Source organism: Apodemus sylvaticus, chromosome 13 (assembly GCF_947179515.1).
Source record: "Apodemus sylvaticus chromosome 13, mApoSyl1.1, whole genome shotgun sequence".
Lineage (NCBI taxonomy): Eukaryota > Metazoa > Chordata > Mammalia > Rodentia > Muridae > Apodemus > Apodemus sylvaticus.
The window spans coordinates 63,420,066-63,438,345 of NC_067484.1; the positions used below are offsets into that span (position 1 = coordinate 63,420,066).

General features: G+C 39.5%; 2 protein-coding genes across 7 annotated transcripts in view; one reads left to right on the forward strand and one right to left on the reverse strand.

Annotated features, from left to right (window-relative positions):
* Positions 1-920: 920 nt before the first annotated feature.
* On the forward strand, positions 921-2,254 carry Gpr151 (G protein-coupled receptor 151). Its single transcript, XM_052155803.1, has one exon. It carries the CDS (start codon positions 921-923, stop codon positions 2,190-2,192), a length of 1,272 nt encoding a protein of 423 aa, XP_052011763.1. The 3' UTR covers positions 2,193-2,254.
* Positions 2,255-5,165: 2,911 nt separating this feature from the next.
* The window catches only part of Tcerg1 (transcription elongation regulator 1), a 60,735-nt gene continuing 47,620 nt past the window's right edge, over positions 5,166-18,280 (reverse strand). For 4 of the 6 annotated variants that reach the window (XM_052201404.1, XM_052201403.1, XM_052201402.1 and 1 more), the window contains 7 exons: positions 16,951-17,101; positions 12,715-12,879; positions 12,121-12,303; positions 9,590-9,769; positions 8,811-8,894; positions 7,340-7,440; positions 5,166-6,198 (listed from right to left, as the gene is read on the reverse strand). In XM_052201404.1, coding sequence (XP_052057364.1) covers positions 5,997-6,198; positions 7,340-7,440; positions 8,811-8,894; positions 9,590-9,769; positions 12,121-12,303; positions 12,715-12,879; positions 16,951-17,101 — 1,066 coding nt within the window. In that variant the 3' untranslated portion in view covers positions 5,166-5,996. Of the gene's footprint in view, positions 6,199-6,466; positions 6,561-7,339; positions 7,441-8,810; positions 8,895-8,991; positions 9,135-9,589; positions 9,770-12,120; positions 12,304-12,714; positions 12,880-16,950; positions 17,102-18,280 lie in introns of those variants that run through there. The other 2 variants (XR_007980684.1, XM_052201405.1) reach the window with 2 other exon arrangements.

An 18,280-nucleotide genomic window follows, 5' to 3' on the forward strand; every position in this document is an offset into this window, starting at 1 on the left:
AAAGCAACAACTTTTTATCAGCTGTGACACTTGCTGGTCTTTCAACTTCAGAGTGGTATTTTCTTTCAATTCTTAAATGTCTTCAACATAAAAATTCTGGAAAGCCTAATCTATCATTTGGCTTCATCACCACCATTCATTGAAGTCTTCTTAGTATATAAACCAGCTCAGAGTCCCAAAAGTACCTCGAGAAAATTTATAATAAACTTGAGTCATCCATATTTGGATTTAAAAATACTCTTCACTATCCAGCTTTTCTCTACCCAGCTGTCCTTGATGTCAGCCAGTTGTGGGATGTGAGAGTGAGGGTTGGGAAGAGGAATACTACTGTCTGCAGAGAGAGCACTGGGTCTTAAAAGTGTGCTCTCCCAGTAGCAGCACCCCATGAGAACTTGGAGAACACTCTTGGACCGTCTACACAGTCTGCGTTAAGCTGTGCGGAGACCCTGATGCATGTAAAAATTCAAAGGATTTGAATTAGTAGTCTACTGAATCAAACCGGTCTGTACTTAGAAATCCAGTCAAGATTTTAGAAATAACTGAAAATGATCGTCCCCTCCCTGCGGGGCGAACATCCCTGCTGACTTGTTTCTCCTCATTTATCATTTATGGGAATGTGTTATCACTTTATAGGGCTGGTACTAAGCATTTCACTTGCTAATGAGTCACATCAACACACCCCCGCCACCAGTCATTCTGTGCACTTACAGGTATGGGGGCAGGGGGGTCCAGCAAAGCAGCTCTGCAGCCAACTCCCCTGTCGGCCAATCAGCAAAGGGAGGGTCCAAAGCTGTCTTCTGTGTGGATGACGACAGAGGACTTTTTTTATGCAAAAGAGCCAGAGAGAGAGAGAGAGAGAGAGAGAGAGAGAGAGAGAGAGCAACCTAAACAAGAAGCTAACATCTGCAGGGAGGAGCTGGATGGGAAAGGCCCCGCTGGAAGCTGTGTTTGCAGACTCCAGCGACATGAATGAGTCGTTTGCTCACCTACACTTTGCAGGAGGCTACCTGCCATCTGACTCCAAGGACTGGAGGACCATCATTCCGTCTCTCTTGATGGCTGTGTGCCTGGTGGGCCTCCTGGGAAACCTGTGTGTGATTGGCATTCTCCTTCATGGTGTCTGGAAAAGAAAGCCATCCACAATCCACTCCCTGATTCTGAACCTCAGCCTGGCTGACATCTCTCTCCTGCTCTTTTCGGCCCCTGTCCGAGCTACAGCATACGCCAGAGGTGTCTGGGATCTAGGCTGGTTCGTCTGCAAGTCCTCCGACTGGTTCCTCCACGCGTGCATGGCAGCCAAGAGTTTGACCTTTGCTGTGGTAGCCAGAGCATGCTTCATGTATGCAAGGGACCCAGCCAAGCAAGTGAGTATCCGCAGCTGCACCATCTGGTCAGTGCCGGTGGCCATCTGGGTTGTAGCCAGCCTACTTCCCCTGCCGGAATGTTTTTTCAGTACCACCAGACGTCACGCAGGTGTGGAAATGTGCCTCATGGATGTGCCAGCTGTGGCAGAAGAATTCATGTCAATGTTTGGTAAGCTCTACCCTCTGCTGGTGTTTTGCCTTCCTTTACTTCTGACTGGCTTTTATTTCTGGCGAGCTTATGGCCAATGTAGGAAACGATATACGAAAACCCAAAATCTGAGACACCAGATGCGTTCAAAGCAACTCACAGTGATGCTGCTAAGTGCTGCAGTCACCTCTGCTCTCCTGGGGCTCCCGGAATGGGTGGCCTGGCTGTGGCTGTGGCATCTGAAAGCCGGCGGGCCAACACCACCACAGGGTTTCATAGCCCTGTCTCAAGTCCTCATGTTTTCCATCTCCACAGCAAACCCTCTCATTTTTCTAGTGATGTCTGAAGAGTTTAAGGCAGGCTTGAAAGGCCTATGGAAATGGATGATAACCAGAAAGCCTGCGGTTACCTCAGAGGCTCAGGAGGTACCAGCTGGAAACACAGACCCCCTTCCTGGTAGAGCTCCATCTCCAGAGACCCAAACATGCATTCCAGACACAGGCAGATGTGGCTCTGCGGACTCCAGCAAAGAGAAAACTGGTAAGGTGGTGGTTCCCACCCTCCCCGACGTGGAACAGTTTTGGCACGAGAGGGATGCTGTCCCTTTAGCACAAGACAACGACCCTGTGCCCTGGGAACATGAAGGCCAAGAGACAGAGGGCTGCAACGAACAGACTTAAGTGTCAAAGAATAGCAAATTGTGTCACTACTGTATTTACTTGTACCGCTGCTCAGCAATATCGGTGAAGTAAACCGCCATTAGAAATTGCAAAGATTTGTTTTCAAAACTATAGAATCTGGTGAGTAGAATGGCATGTAGTAAGTATGCTTCAGAATTCATCTCTGTGTAAAGAAAGCAACTCAAGTGTTATATAAAGAAAACTATTTCAAAGTGACTACAGAGCTCACAGTGACTTCCCTCCTTCCCCCGTGTATCCTTAAATCTAGTCCTGTACTGCACTGGCTGGAGTTTATCAGACTGAGCCCACATACTGTTTCCTCCTGAAACTGCTATTCTCAATGTACCAGCAAGTTATATTTCACCTAAGCATAGCTCAAAATCTACATCTCCTTTGGCTTTTTACAACTGTAAATTTCACTTGTAAATTCTTTTCACTTGCTTAATAAATGTTAATTTACTTGACAAAAAGTTCATATTATTTTCCTGAGTAAAATTTACAAAACAATGAATACTTTCTTCTAGCCTTCACTAACTTCAAAGCATAGCTATATGGGGCCCAAGGTTGAGTAAAGTCAAGTCTTACCTAACAGTATAAAAGCTGTTTGACTCTTTAAGAATCCACCTGGATGGGTTTTTTATTCACCACCTGAGAATATTAATAACCTAACATGACATTCTATATTGTAGCGGAGAACTGTCAAACTTCCCTTGTATTCCAAAATAAGAGTATTTTTCTATAAGCCAAAATGTATTCTCCTTAATCTCTGTTCTCTCAGACAGACTGTTAGTGGAAGCCAACGATACAGGAATGAACTATTGATTAAAGGCTAGCATAAAGGAGAGTGCTGGGGGCTTTTCTTGTTTCATCAAACTTGAACCCTCAACTTTAAAATACTACTGGTGTAACACAATCAAGCATAATAAAATGTGGAAAAGCACACACACAACCAAGGGAAAACCCAGCAGACAGCTAACAAAAGGTTTAGAGAAGAACAGAATAATCACAGGGACAATGCACAGCAAACAGCAATAAATAAAAGCATTTTGAGTTCCTAGATGTGGAAAATTTGATAGCAGAATGCAGCACATCCAATAAAATGTGACCACACATTTCTCTCCCCTCTGAACAAAACAAGCATTATACACACTAATGATTCTTAACTGCCTCATTAATGGTATTCTGGGAATTTCCACTGCTCAGCTAAGAAAAATGCCTGTAACAAACAGAGATTGCAGGATATTCTGTACAGTACAAAGGATTGCCACTTATAATATTCAGTCTTAGAATTATTTTACTATTAAAGATTGTGGCTTTCTATTTTTTTTAAAGCTGCCTTCTTTTTTCACTTGGTTTGCTAGAAATCACATTTAAAGATCTCACATTCAAATAAATAGTTTAGCCCGAGAATACAAAATAACTGCTTTGTTGAATCCAGTTACATGAGGGGTTCCACTGAGACTGAAAACGAGGAGGCAAGCTTTTGTTTTACACACACATTCACATACAGCAGGTACAGTGTAGGCTTCAAGTAGATGACATCTTGTAAAGAAATAAAAGCAATGCTTTACTTCTGATTAGAGACTTAATGCTGCTGTGTCTGGAATTATCTCAAAACCATCGCTCAGAACAAGAGGGCCTCATGAGGTGGCCTGAGGACAATGCCCAGACTGCGGGGTAAGCTGCAGATACTGAACAACATATTATAACGAATCGTTCAGGAAAAACATCAGAGTCCTGATCTCATTGATCTCCTTAAAAATCTGCAAGGGAAAAGTTGACTCACTCCTAAGAACAATCCCACACAGACAACTGATGTTAAAGTAGGAAAGAAATCTCAAATTTCTGCATTCTTTTCTACTATGACAGGATACAGAAAGCATGCAGACACTACCATGTGGAACTCAGAATAATAAAAGGCTTTAGGGAGGTCAGAAAGCTTCCAATTTGACTCCTAGATAAAAGTACATTTCTAAGTGGGGGTGGGAGGATAACAGAGGTTTACAACTTTCATCCTAGTCTGCTCCATTAATACCATAATACCAGTCCTTTTTTTGTTTTGTTTTGTTTTTTTGTTTTTGTTTTTTTTCAAGACAGGGTTTCTCTGTGTAGCCCTGGCTGTCCTGGAATTCACTTGGTAGACCAAGCTGGTCTCGAACTCAGAAATCCGCCTGCCTCTGCCTCCCAAGTGCTAGGATTAAAGGCGCGTGCCAACACTGCCTGGCCATTAATACCAGGCTTGCACATGTCATGTAATTTCTATTGACAGTTAATAGATTTATCTTAGTAAGTAGTATGGATATGAATGCTATACTTAACAAATACAGGTCAGTTGGTATTCCTCTTTCTAGGCTCTGTTGTCATCATAAAGGGTGGGAGACCGTGGGGAAGATCACTAACACTGGGATCTTCTCACATGCCTTATTTAGGTGGCACTTTGCTAAAGACAACCTGTGAGAACAATATAGGATTTATGCACACTCACACTCCACTCACTGGGGAGGGGTGTAAAGCCAGAAAAACTTAACTGAGCATCAGTACACCGCCTAACATATGACAGGCAGAAAGGATGTCCAAAAGGCACAAACCGTTGATATGTTAGAAAGACAGAAATAAAAAAACAAGAATTACAATATTCTTGCTAGTAGGTAACAGGTAGCATTAAAAGACTGACTATACACACAGATAAACATACACACACATACAGGATCACAAAAGAAAGGGAGAATAGGCTTTCTAAAAAATTCCTTGTCTTTTATATTAGAAATACAGTATTCTAGTCAAGCCTTTAAAAACTACATTCTAAGATTTAGTTGTCTCAAATATTACATGTTTTTTTTTAAAAAACAAAGCAAAACAAAAAGCCAATGAACCAAGCAAGCAAAGAAACAAACCAAAAAAACAAAAAAACAAAAACGGGTCTAAGAGTTTTTAAAAAATATATTGTGTAACAATAATCATTTACAATCCACATATATAAAAGGCTTGGTTTATTGTAGTTCAAATACATAAATTCAACATTCAAACATCTTAAAATTAAACTTTTTAGAAACAAAAGTTCAAACATTCAAACAGGAGTAGTTTACAGGAACACCCAGAAGGGAGTTTTGTGGTCTAATTGAGAATATTGGTAGAGATCATTCAGTGGAGAATAAAGAATGTTTAAGCCAGGGTTCCATTCTGGCCATATGTTAGTTATGAATGTGGTTCATACCTGAGAAGAAATTACTAAATACATCTTCTCCTGGGTAAACAAGACTTGGCCTATAACTCCAATGGGGAGAATCAAAGCACGTACTGAACAAACACAACTAAACTGTTCTTTAGAGACAAGGGTAAAAGTATGTCCGTTATAATATTCATAGTCTCTGGAAGAATTTAATTCAGTGTTTTCTCTTTTACCCGCTTAAAAAACAAAATCAAAAACAAACTCCAACTTCAGTTTTCCTGGAGTCTGTGGTATTTCCAAGCTCCTACCACAAATTCTCCTGTCTTGCTGAGTAACACTGCTAGTAAAAACATCACCAAGTACCTGGCTTCCACACCTTAAGGATGATTTGTAGCTTCAAGATTTTAAATTTACTAGAGACAGTCTACATTTGAGTATGTATGTCAGTCATGCCACACAAAGAAAAGCATTAAATATTTTCAAAGTGTTCTGCTCAGAGACTGCCCACAATCCTCCTTCTGTTCATCAGGTGGTTTTGCAATAGGTTGACTAATGTACATATATGTAAAAACCTGAAAATTTGGCTCATGCAAGCATTTTCAATTAACAGCGAGCCCATGGAAGGTTATTTAGAATTATTTTGTTGATCGTCTAGTGGGCTCTGATGCTGTGGGAGGTGGAGGTGGACCTCGGCGATCCAGGTCATCGACATACGCCACGATTAGTTTCCTCCTCTCCTCTGGTACACAGTCCAGTACTAGATACCGTTTGTCATTTTGCAAAATTTTTTCTACATCTTTCAGGTGCTGATCAGATTCTTGGATTAGCTTTTTGGATCTGAAATAAGAAAAAAAGCACAAGAATTACTGACTGCTGTTCGCTGGTCTTTCAGAAATGAGCTGGAAATGTCCATCTAGTTCCTAATTGTGTTTCCACTTTTTTAAAGAAAAATTTCACTGCAGCAGTCACCTTTGTAAGTCGCCTCAGCAAAGACTCCAGGGAGTGAAAGGGCCTCAGAACTGAATTACCCTCCCACCCCTACTGGCGGTCCAGTCCCTCCAGATCAGGGCTGAGGGTGGGTAGGTAAATCTTGCCCGTGCTGTACCTGTTCTGTGGATGAACAGAGGACTTCAGTCTGCGGGGCTGCCAATCCCAGCATCTTTCACAAGCTTTCACTTTCACATCTTTCACTAAATTAACTATAAAAATGTAGAAAGAAGTCTTACTTCACATCTAATTTAAAAGCCCAAGCTGATGCAAAACATTAAGGATCCTGACCAAAAAAATCCAAATGACAAAACACCTACGAAGCACACCCTCAGCACTATCTATCCTCCCGTGCACACCCTTCCTTCCTTCCTCAAAGTTGTCTTTTAAAGGAGGAAATGCTGGTGCATGAAGCCTAACTGATCTCCTGCACCAGACTGTAGGCCATGCCAAACTGGTTTCCTGATGAAGGGTTACTAGTGGTGATGGACTACTGGGTGTGCTACACCAAAACCTTCATTTAAGGGCTCTGATTTTTTAATCTTTTTAAAAAATAAGTGTATCCAGCAACTCCTTTCCTGATGGAGGAAAATTATTTTTCTGCCTTAAGAAGATGAATTTAGGCATTCATGGTCTTCAGAGGAGGCAAAGATAAGTCATAGTAAAGAATTAAAGTCTCTTTGTGAATTACAATTGAGTTGAGGGTCCTCAAAAAAGAAAAAAAAAGCAGTGAAGTAAAAATAAAAGTGTATTTTAAGAACTGGATGTACATAACACAAAATGAGAATTGACATCTGGGCCCTTTCTTTAAAAATATAAAAATAAAATAAAGTACTGTGGAATGGCCTGTATCTGCCCTTGAGGAAAGCTGGAATCTTCTGACTCCTAAAATTAACACTGTCAACATGTGTGTGAGTGAAAAGTATGCTCTGGCCATTAGAGTACAGGCTAGGAGACAACAGCTGCAGGTGGGACACCGGACTGCACCTACCTGTATGTAATGAATTTGGTCTCTTTCAGCAGTGTCCTGAAGTCAGCTTTGGCAGTGATGTATTTGTCTCTGATGTATTCTTCAAACTCCCTTTGTTTTTTCTGCAGGGATGGGAAAAAAATAAGATTAAAAGGGAAGCCCACAACCTCTAAAACAACTTCTTTATTAACGCTGCAAACCGTGAGTCCTGTAATAAAATTCAAAACAGAAAAAGACAAAGCAAGGATATGTCCTTTCTGTAAAACTTACTGTAATGTATAACAAGCAAAGGACATCTTTAAGGAAAGAGGAAGAATGAATGTGAACTGTTCTAGCTGAACATGAAAGCCTGCTCTGTGCACTCCACGCTCAGTGGGCCACAGGGTCATCTCCTTCAGGCTCCACCACGGCAAACATAAAGACAGCAGTGAGACATGAAGTATGGCCATACAAAGCAAGAGCGTACCTACTGTGGATTTAGCCTTCTGGTAAGGAGATGGCAATGACTGTGAGGTATTACCTAGACAGACAGAACTTGCTCTCAGTTCCCTAGATGCAGTCGGGTGACTCAGAAGCTGATGTGGGCCTCAGCTATCAGTCTATCACTCTTCCCCAGTCATACAGATTTTGTAGTCCACACATTAAAAACTCAACTAAGTGGAGCTAAATGAGGTCTGAGAAAGGTAGTTTTATGGGCTTTTCAATGTATATGTCCATCAGAGACAAAATAACAAGTAAAATCCAAAGGGATAGAACAGATTATAGTAAGCTATTTTTTGGTATTATTCTCCATATCAGATATTAAATAAATTTGTTTCCTACAAAGAAGTCAGAGGGTAAGAACTGGACTCTGCTTTTAATATCTCATGCGTTAAGAGTCTGCTACTCTAAAGTCTCCTCAGAGAACTTAGGACCTCTTACTGTTTTGCCAGCATGGCTTAATAGGAAGGTGCTTTGATAGCTTAGGACCAATGGCTAGTTGAAACTGACTATAATTTCATTTAACTGGTAAATTCCTTAGACACAAACCCAACCCTTAAAATTCTAAGCTTTAGATCACTACTTCCTTATTACTACAAGGAGCACAATTTTTAAAAATACATTCTTAAAAGACAGACATGGTGATGCATGCCTTTAATCACTAGAAAAGCAGAGGTAGGTAGATATCTGTACAAATCAAGTTCTAGGAAAGCCAGAGCATTTACAGAGAAACCCTATCTTGAAAAACAAAGCAAACAAATAAAATGTACTTAAAATCCTGGTTTACATTTCATATACTTTAATGTAATTCATTTAAAATGACCAGTTTCTTGGTTGGTCAAGCTACTGGTGATGATATTCTATGAATATTCATAAACTCTAAAGCACAGTAGTACACATATGTATGTACTTAGCCCTCTGTAGGCTAAGGCAGGAGGTTTGTTAGGACAGCCAAGACTACACAGTTTCATGTCTGCCTAAGCTACATAGGAAATAGGACAAATACTCTTACCCTGTCACTGGAGGAGAACTTAATGCACCGAGGATCTTCCTTAATTATTTTTTTCACTTCTTTCCATGTGGATGTTAAGGTAATCTTTGAAAAAACAAGTGAAGAAAAATCATAAATACAATTCCCTTTTATGCAGGGAGTCAAACTGCAGCACATATGGTACATAGTATTACACACTGACCTGCAATCTCTTGTAATGCCCAAGCGTAACTGGACTAGTTAGGGGCAGGGAGCAGCTTTAATGCAATTTCTTTTTGCTGGCTTGCCACAAGTTATTTTCATGGCCATACTTTCAAGGTGGCCTAAGACAATCACCTGCAAACCCTGTATTTACATGGGCAAACATCATAACTTCTGAAGAAACCATCACCAAAAAGAGGAACAAAATGAAGAGGAACAAAAGCTGGATAACAAAGCGTAGAGTGCCAGATAAGGGGCTACAGCAGCACCCTGTGAACGGGGGGCACAAACGGGGGGACAGAGGAGAGCCCACGGGCAGCACCCCACAACGGGGGACGGAGGAGAGAGAGCCCACGGGAACGCACAACCGAGGGCACTCACCAGAGAAGCAGCTGCAAAAAGCACTAAGTCCTGACTAGGGAGAACACCATGACAGGGTTAAACAGTGCGGGGAAAAAAATCAGAAGACAATGTCATAAAACCTAAGAATTCAAATAACAGGTCTCAACAAGACACTAAAAATCACGTCAGCATTTTACACCAAACTATAAATGAAGATTCTAAGAGGATGAAAGACAGGGACAACAAGAGACTCTCACCGCAGAAGTTTCATCCAGAAGTTGCCTAAAGTGCTCCCTTTTCTTTTTGGTAAGTGCTTCAATATGTTCATTAAAAAGTTTCTCTTTCTCCTCTCTTTCCAATAAGGACCCAGATTCCCAGCGGTGGTCTTTCCTGAGGGTCCTCCTAGTATCAGACCAGGACACATCTGAAGAACGTACCTAAAAAAAAAAAAAAAGGAACCAAGTGGATTTTGCATATCCCACAATAAGAAGCTAAACACTGTAGTCAGAACATAGTAACATTTAGAAACTAAAAAATATGTCCTGAAAAAAAAAAAAAGAACCCTTCGACTAGACTCCATCATAAATAAATCCTATGTTAAAAGACAAGACCACTTTAAGTATAGTTTTCAGTAAGTGAGTTTCTTCAGGACACAAGCTCACCATCAAGTTAACCAACAACTAAGCAATGTTCATTTCCAGTATCTTAAGTGAAAGGCTGTGGTAATGCCATTTTAGTTCAGAAGTTTCCTACAATCTACTTTAGAACAGAAATCTTAACTCACTTACTTGATCAGTTACTTGATGAAATAACTACTGAGGCTTGGGGAAGCTGACAAAGATGAGCAGCAGATTGATTATCTTCCATCAGTCACAACCCATAAGAGGTTTAAACTGTATTTTATATCTCTAAATACTGTGTCGTTTAAAAGTAATGTCAAGTTTGTCTTCTTCCAGCACTAAGTATCTCCTCCCCCAAACACAGCACAACAAACCTTGTTTTGCAAGATCATTCAATAAGTAAAAGGCACTTCCAGCCAGGCTCAATGACCTGATTACAGACGCAGGATCCCACATGGTAAAAGGAGAGAACGGACTCCTTAAAGTTGTCCTCTGAGGCCTACACATACTGCAAAGCCCAAGGGCAAACACGCATCCTTACACAAATAAATGGGTGAATCAAAGAAAGTAATTTTTATAAATGCAAAAGACTGGGAACGTAATTCAGTGCAGTAAAGACCAGCCATGATGAGTTAGTTCCAAAAGTGAGAAGTTGAACATTTTCTTCTATGACATGAGGTATTATGATATCCACCCTCAGTCCTCTTTCTCATCTAAACAGGGGACGGGAAGTTTAAAATGTCTCTAGTTGCTGATGGTTTGATCTTATATATAAAAAAACCCTGGACTCCACCTAAACACTATTAGAAACAATTAGTAAAGTTAAAAAGGGTATAAAAATCACCATACAAACATTAGTAAGATTTCACAAGCAGTCAAAATGTAAAGTATAAAAACAATCTTGCTAGTCAGTAATAGTATCAACACCCCCACATCAAAAGATAGTAAGAGTACATTTAAGCAAGGAGTTAATTACTTGTATGCTAAAAACTATTAAACACTGATAAAAACTGAATAAAGTACCAACAATGTGAATGATGATATTCTGTGCACACTGATTAGAGAAAGTTCTTAAATTCCTATGGAGCCACAAGATCCTAAGAGCCAAAGCAATCTAGAGCACAAAGAACAAAGACAGAAACATCACATTCTCTGATTTCAAAATAATACTAACTTTGAAAAGTAGAGCAGATCTGGGTGGCTCACTAACACCACTGATGGCAACTAAAAGTATTACAAGTTGGCACACTACAGACAATGACAGGAAATGGGAGAGAATGAAAGGACAGAGAGAAGACAGCATACAGAATTTCTTTAACATTTAGCCAACATGTAAATATGTGTTTGTCGTTTGAGCTACAAGTATTTCTTTCAGAGAGCATACTAGCAGTTTCCACAGGGCAATGTAGTAAGTGCTACAGCGCTGCAGACTGAACACCCAGGTGTGGCTGCAGTGGGAGGGGAGTTGCCACACACAGGAGTGCTCCATGTTCAACAAAACTGGACACCAAGGACAGAAGACAGCAAGGGTGGCAGAGAAACTGCACACATGGGCTGAATGGTCTTTCCTTTCTCCCAGGCGCTGAACTAGATATGATGGTGCACTCAAGGCAAGAGAATCAGCACCCGAGGCCAGCACAGTCAAAGGAAAACCACATCTCAGAGCAAACGAACAAAGGAAGTGACTTTTAATAAAATAAAAGCAGCAAAAGAGTTGAATTTGGCTAGCACACAACTGCTGGGTATATGGAAAACCTTCACCTCGTTCAAGTAAACAGGAGAGACAAAATGAGGCTTGCTATTCCCAAAAACCACTGCAACTATAATTAAAACAAAAGACTTAGGGGGAATGTCAGGAAAGAGATTTCAAATTACTGAAAATGTCCAGGATGCAGAGCCTGCCAACCCCCAAAGCAGCAGAAAGAAGTGAAAAAACATAAGAAAACCTCAAGAGTCATCTCTTGAGTACCCTCCAGTCCTGTGTCTCACGCCACCTACAGTGTAACAACTGATCATAACAATGATGACCCCAAAGCAGCTGTTTTCAACCTGTGGGTGAGAATCCACCAATATCAAGAATTCAAGTTTTAAATGCTTTAGAAATAACACGTTATGTGATAATTAATTTACAGGACTCCCGCAGCCCCAGCTTCAGAGGAAGACCGTACCATGTCAGACAGCAGAGCCTTGAAATTCTGGATAGCCTCCTCCCGCTTGTGCTGCTCCCTCTCTCGATCAATTTCTTTAGTCTGCTCAGAACGTGCCTTTTGAACCTCTCTTTCACGTTCTCGAAGGCTTGCCTCAATGCGGGCTTGCCTTTCCAGTTCTTTTTCTTTTTCTGAGTCTAAATTCTGTGAAAATAAAATTACATTATCCTCTTTACCAACTTTATTAAGGTTTCTCCCCAAGTGGCATACACCTTTAAATCCAGCACTTGGAGGTAGAGAAAACCGAGCTCAAGGCCAGCCTGACTGACAGAGTGAGTTCCAGAATAGCCAGGGCTACACAGAGAAAACCCTGGCTTGAAGACCAAAAGAAAACAATAAATTTTTATTCCATAAAATATCTTGTCAAAAGCATTCAAGTATAATTTTCCCCAGAACGATTCAAAATATGCCTTCCCAATCAACTATGAGACTCATAATTTCATCTTCTTAATCAACTGTGAGAAAATTCCAGCCCCAGCATCAAAGCACCATACACTCTTCAACAATATTAAGCACGGTAACATAGGGTGTAACAGCAGTAAGCGTAACCATTACCTTGGCTATCTTTTCTATGTACTGTTTGAACAGGTCTTCTCTCATGGATGAGCTGTCCACCGCTTTGTATCGTGGGTCGCTTTCTACTTTGTCTTTCACTTTGCTCCATCGAGATTGACTATCCAAGTGATGATTAGATAATAGTTCAAAGAAATCTGATTTAATCTAAAACAAGTGAGAACAGGATGATGCACTATGAGAAATTCTCCATGTTTTAAGTAATTAACAATCCAATAACCAACCAGGCAGTGGTGGTGCACGCTTTTAATCCCAGCATTTGGAAGGCAGAGGCAAGCGGGATTTCTGTGTTCAAGGCCAGCCTGGTCTAGAGTGAGTTCTAGGACAGCCAGGGCTATACAGAGAAACCCTCTCTCAACCCCCCCACGCCCCTCCCAAAAAGAGAGAAGAAAACCAATCCAATAACCTACTACCCTACAGCAATAACCTACTACCCTATAACAGACAATACTACTATCATAAGCATTTAGGCTGATGATAGCCACTGGGTTCATTCAAACTAAGCTACACACAGTGTCAGCAAGAGCCAGGCTTAGGAGATAACAATAAAATACTCTAATATGAAGATGTATCAATGGCTTATTTTATAAAAACTAGATGAATAATTTTTGTTCATAAAAATTAAGAGAAAATTTCAGAAATCATTGAACACATATAGCAAGTCTTTATGACTTGATGTCAAATGTCTAAAATAAAAGGATAAAAAACTTGTTTTAGCACAGTGCAGTGATCACTCACACTTTTAGCCCCAGCACTCAGGAGGCAGAGGCATGAAGATCTTTTGTGAGTTCCAGGGTAGCCTAGTTCAGAGTAAGTTCCAGGCCAGACAGAGCTACACAGAGAAACCCTATTTCAGAAACCACCCCCCCCCAAACAAAACAAAAACCAACTTACATGTGCTTTTAAAAACAATATTTATACCTACCTTCATAAGAAAACTAATAATTCTGTAATTATAGCCATTAGTGTAAAAAAGCATTTCAGTGTCTGTGATTTTTAACTAGTGAAGTATACATGCCTCCATTTATTCTGCTATAAATTCTGGGAACACATCTGTCAAGTCCTGAGTAATACTAAAGGAGACCTAGAGGCCAGGAGCAGTCTGCTCAACAGAGAGGAGATGGAGGAGCCCTTGTTCCGGGACTCTGCACTGAGCTTTCTGTTCATCATCTGAATCACTGTTACTGCTACACCAGAAGACGCCCAAAGTCAGTTCAACAAAACATGTTGGCCAAGCACCCCTTTACCACCGGGATTAAATACTTTTCCTTGCTGCCTGACCAAGGAATGAGGAGTTAGAAATAAAAGTACAATTTAAGCCGGACAGTGGTGGCGCACGCCTTTAATCCCAGCACTTGGGAGGCAGAGGCAGATGGATTTCTGAGTTCAAGGCCAGCCTGGTCTACAGAGTGAGTTCTAGGACAGCCAGGGATACACAGAGAAACCCTGTCTCAAAAAAACAAAAAAAAAGAAAGAAAAAAGAAAAAAAGAAAAAGTAGAATTTAAGATGTGTGGCCCAAGACTTGTGCTCCCTGCCTGTTTCCATTATCACTTTCTCTCAGAACTGAACTTTGCCCTCTCAGACAATCAGGGAGATTAAGTTCTTTTTGAAAATCATTTGTGAAGTGCTGAGACAAAGAATTTCAGGAACATTTTTAAAAATCAGAGAAGTTAATCAGCTACAGATTTTTCTATTATTAAACTTGAACCTTTACTTAATTTGGATTAATAAAAAATGCTCAGAAACCTAGTTTTTCGAATATTAAATTATTTGATGTAATAGGATAATTATTCTATTTACCTTGCCAACTTTGTACCTAATAAATACCAATCCTAGGTGTGTCTGATAACTGGTAGGCAAAATTTACACTAACATATGTACTCTGTGTCAAAAAGACTTGTTCTAGGCCATGACAATTTATATTAACATGAAAGTCTCTAAACATGTGAACTGCAGTCTTTCCTGTGTATGATAAACAGGCACTTGAGATACCCTCTCCCATCATGACACATGTGCTAGAGCTGCTAAGCACGAGAAGTAGTATGTGTACTATGTGAATGGTAAGTGAATAAGTGGCAAAGAAATGAAACTTACTGTGAGCTTAATTCACAGCCCTTCTGTTTTCTATCCTCACCACAGCAAAAACAATTACACTGCTTGGCATAAAATTTAAAAAGGAAAAAAAAACATGCCAATTTTCTAACAGGGTTAATTCCATTGCCCACAGCGTCAAACATGTGGTATGAAGAATGAAGTGTTCCCAGAAGAGTAAATGGCAGTAAACTAAAGTTTCAATATTGCCTTTTGCAAACAAAATGCATATAAGCCGAGTAAAAGCAAACCAGCTCTAGGGAGATGGTTTCTCACAAACTGGAAAGCTGCCCAGAAGCGAACCTTACTATTTACACAGTCCATGACCTCCTACTGCTGCCAGTCTCACCAGTAACAAGGTCACAATTATCGTTTAATTTTTTTTTAAGTCTAAGATTAGCAGAAACAATACATAGAGAATGATAACATTCTTATTAACCACATACTTCACAAAATGTGAACAAGAGATCTATTATACTTAACCCTGATAAATTCTTGTCTAATAATCAATTTTATATTCTTTAAATTAGCTCAATCTCCTGTCTTTTATAAGCCAGAGGATAAAGACATTAGTGAGAAAAGTAAGACTAGTAAGTTCTAGAACTGCAGGACGCTAAAGCAATAGCACAAGGAGGAAATTCCCTAGCACCAATGTGCACCAGTGATGAGCAGCTCTTGAAACTAAATTAGAAAAGTGCACAGACTAACCACTTATTATAAAAATAAAATCCATAAGCCAGACTGTGGTGGCGCACGCCTGTAATACCAGCACTCTGGGAGGCAGAGGCAGGTGGATTTCTGAGTTCGAGGCCAGCCTGGTCTACAGATTGAGTTCCAGGACAGCCAGGGTTATACAGAGAAACCCTGTGGGGGAGGGGGGAATAAATAAATATTCAGAAAAATAAATAAATAAAATCCGTAAGTTCACTCAAACACGGTTAGAAAGTTATGCCACATGCATAATCCATTTTGTGTAAGTGTAATGATACACTATCAAATGATCATTTACATGGTTTTCTTTAATCAAATATGAGAGGGAAAGATGGTTTAGCAGTTAAGAGCACTGGTTTCTCTTCCAAAGGACCAGCAATCAGTTCCCAGTACTCACATGCCAGCTCACATTAGTTCCAGGGCTTCTGACACTCTCACATAGACTTACATGCAGGCAAAACACCAATGCACATAAAACGAACACTAAATTATATATTAAAAAAGTTTAAGTTAAAAGCAGCTATTTATGTGATTTTTAAATGAACATATGAAATGTGACTTTTTTGTTTACATGATTTTTCTGTATGTTTAAGAAGCATAATCATTTTAAGTCATCTTAAAATAATTCTATAAAAATTTACTTTGAAGCTATCAGATAATCAGAGTTCTGCTTTTACTGTCAAAAGCTGTTTCATCTAATAATCTCATTATCTTAATTGAAAGAGGCTTCTTAACAATGAGACTTAGGATTACTTCCCTAACAAGGTTTCTTAATAGAATTCGTAACATTTTAGCTCCCCACAGTAAGCAGCAATTCTGAATGTCAGGAATGATTAGGCTCCAGAAACATTCCCCTATTACAAAGCACTCAGGAGAGCGACTGTTTTGATGGCTCACACACCACTGGTGCCATCTCCCTACTGTTCTCCCTCCACAGTGAGCGCTCAGTTCCTGACATTGCTATCAAATGACATTTCAGATTCATTAATCTTTAATAACTGACCTTTAATTCTGATAAGCAATGATTCATATAAGATACGTTTACTAAAAGAATAGAAACTTACTAAAATCATATTTTTAGACAATACAAAGATTAAGAAGTTCTTTGAAATTCAAATGTTAACATCTAAAAAGACTTCTGAAATCTTAACACACCTTAGTTATCTCAGAGCATGCAGTTATAAAACCAAGTTCCAGGTTTACAAAGCACCATATTTATCAGAATTTAGAGCAATTATAGTTTACTTACCTTCCTAAAATAATCATTATAAAAAGAAAGTGATTATAAGTGATAATAAATGTTCATCAACAATTGTACAAGTTAAAGGAAAACACACATCCAACTGCTCACTCCTACAAACAAGGCTAGGATACACTGCACTGGATCAGTCAGAACTAGCACTAAGCCACCTCACCTTCTCGCCTCGTGTCTTTGAATCTTCTTTTTCTTTCTTCCTTGCAGCTGCCACAAATTCATTAAACAATGCTTCCCTATCTTTCATCTTTTCAATTGCTTTGAATCTTGAATCTTTAGCATGTTTGGCAGCAAATTCACTAAAAGTAGCTCTGTAAGAAAATGGTCAGCATTCAAAAATTGACTATTTGTTTCTAAAAACAAGCATAAAGGAATATATACCACTTTCCTAGCCACAAGCATAAAGGAATATATACCACTTTCCTAGCCACAAGCATAAAGGAATATATACCACTTTCCTAGCCACAGACATATGGGTCCCAAATTCAAGCAGTGACCCACAGGAAGAAGTAGAAAGAGTGACTGAGAATGTGGTCGGTGACTGCATGCTATCAGCCCAGATTAGGGGATATAATAAATCACTTTTTAATAAAGGCACACCATGAATGAAGAATGTGTTGTGCATCTAGAGACTTAATAACTCATCTACTACTCAAGGGTGTAGCCAAAGCTTGCTTTGAGCACAGTGGGAAATCTTATGAGACTACTCTTCATGACTACAGGTGAAATGACAGTGAGGTACCTGAAGAAGAGAACTCCTAAGGTACACTCTACTGGAATTCACATACAATACCATGGCTACAAATTTCAAGAGTTTGGGCAGTAAAAGAGCAGAGAAAGATGTCCCCAGGGAAGCTCTGACTGAAGGATAATTCCCAATGAGGCCTCAAAGGCGACCTAACTGTTGAAAAGCATGGCATAACCATTTCTTCTGTCACCAGGTTTAGAGTAAGACCAGGGCTGAAGAAATGGCTCATCAATTAAAAGCATGAACTTACTACTTTTACCCTTCTTGCAGATGACCTCAGGTCGGTCCCCAGCACCTACCTCAGATGGCTCACAACCACCTATAAGTCCGCTTCCAGAGAAGCAAACACTTTTTACGGTCTTTGCAAATGGAACATGAGGCTTATTTAATCTCTTTTAAAATAATTTTAATTAGAAAAACTAAAATGCATTATCTCCTGTGTTAAAAATAAACAAAGGCTGTATTATTTTAAACAGAATTGAGAACCTTGCCTGAACAATGTGTGCAACCATAATAAAGTTACTGAGATATGTATCCCAGAAAAAAAAAAAATCAACCATATACAGTCAACTAAATGTTATTTTGTTCATGATACATCAAGTATTTTGTTCTATAATTTAAAACTAAAAAAATAATGTTTTAAGAATATTTTTAGTTTAAAATAAAAATTTTAAAGAATTTGAGATATTTATGACACATAAAATATCTAGTATCTTTTACTCTAATAGACTACAACAAACTT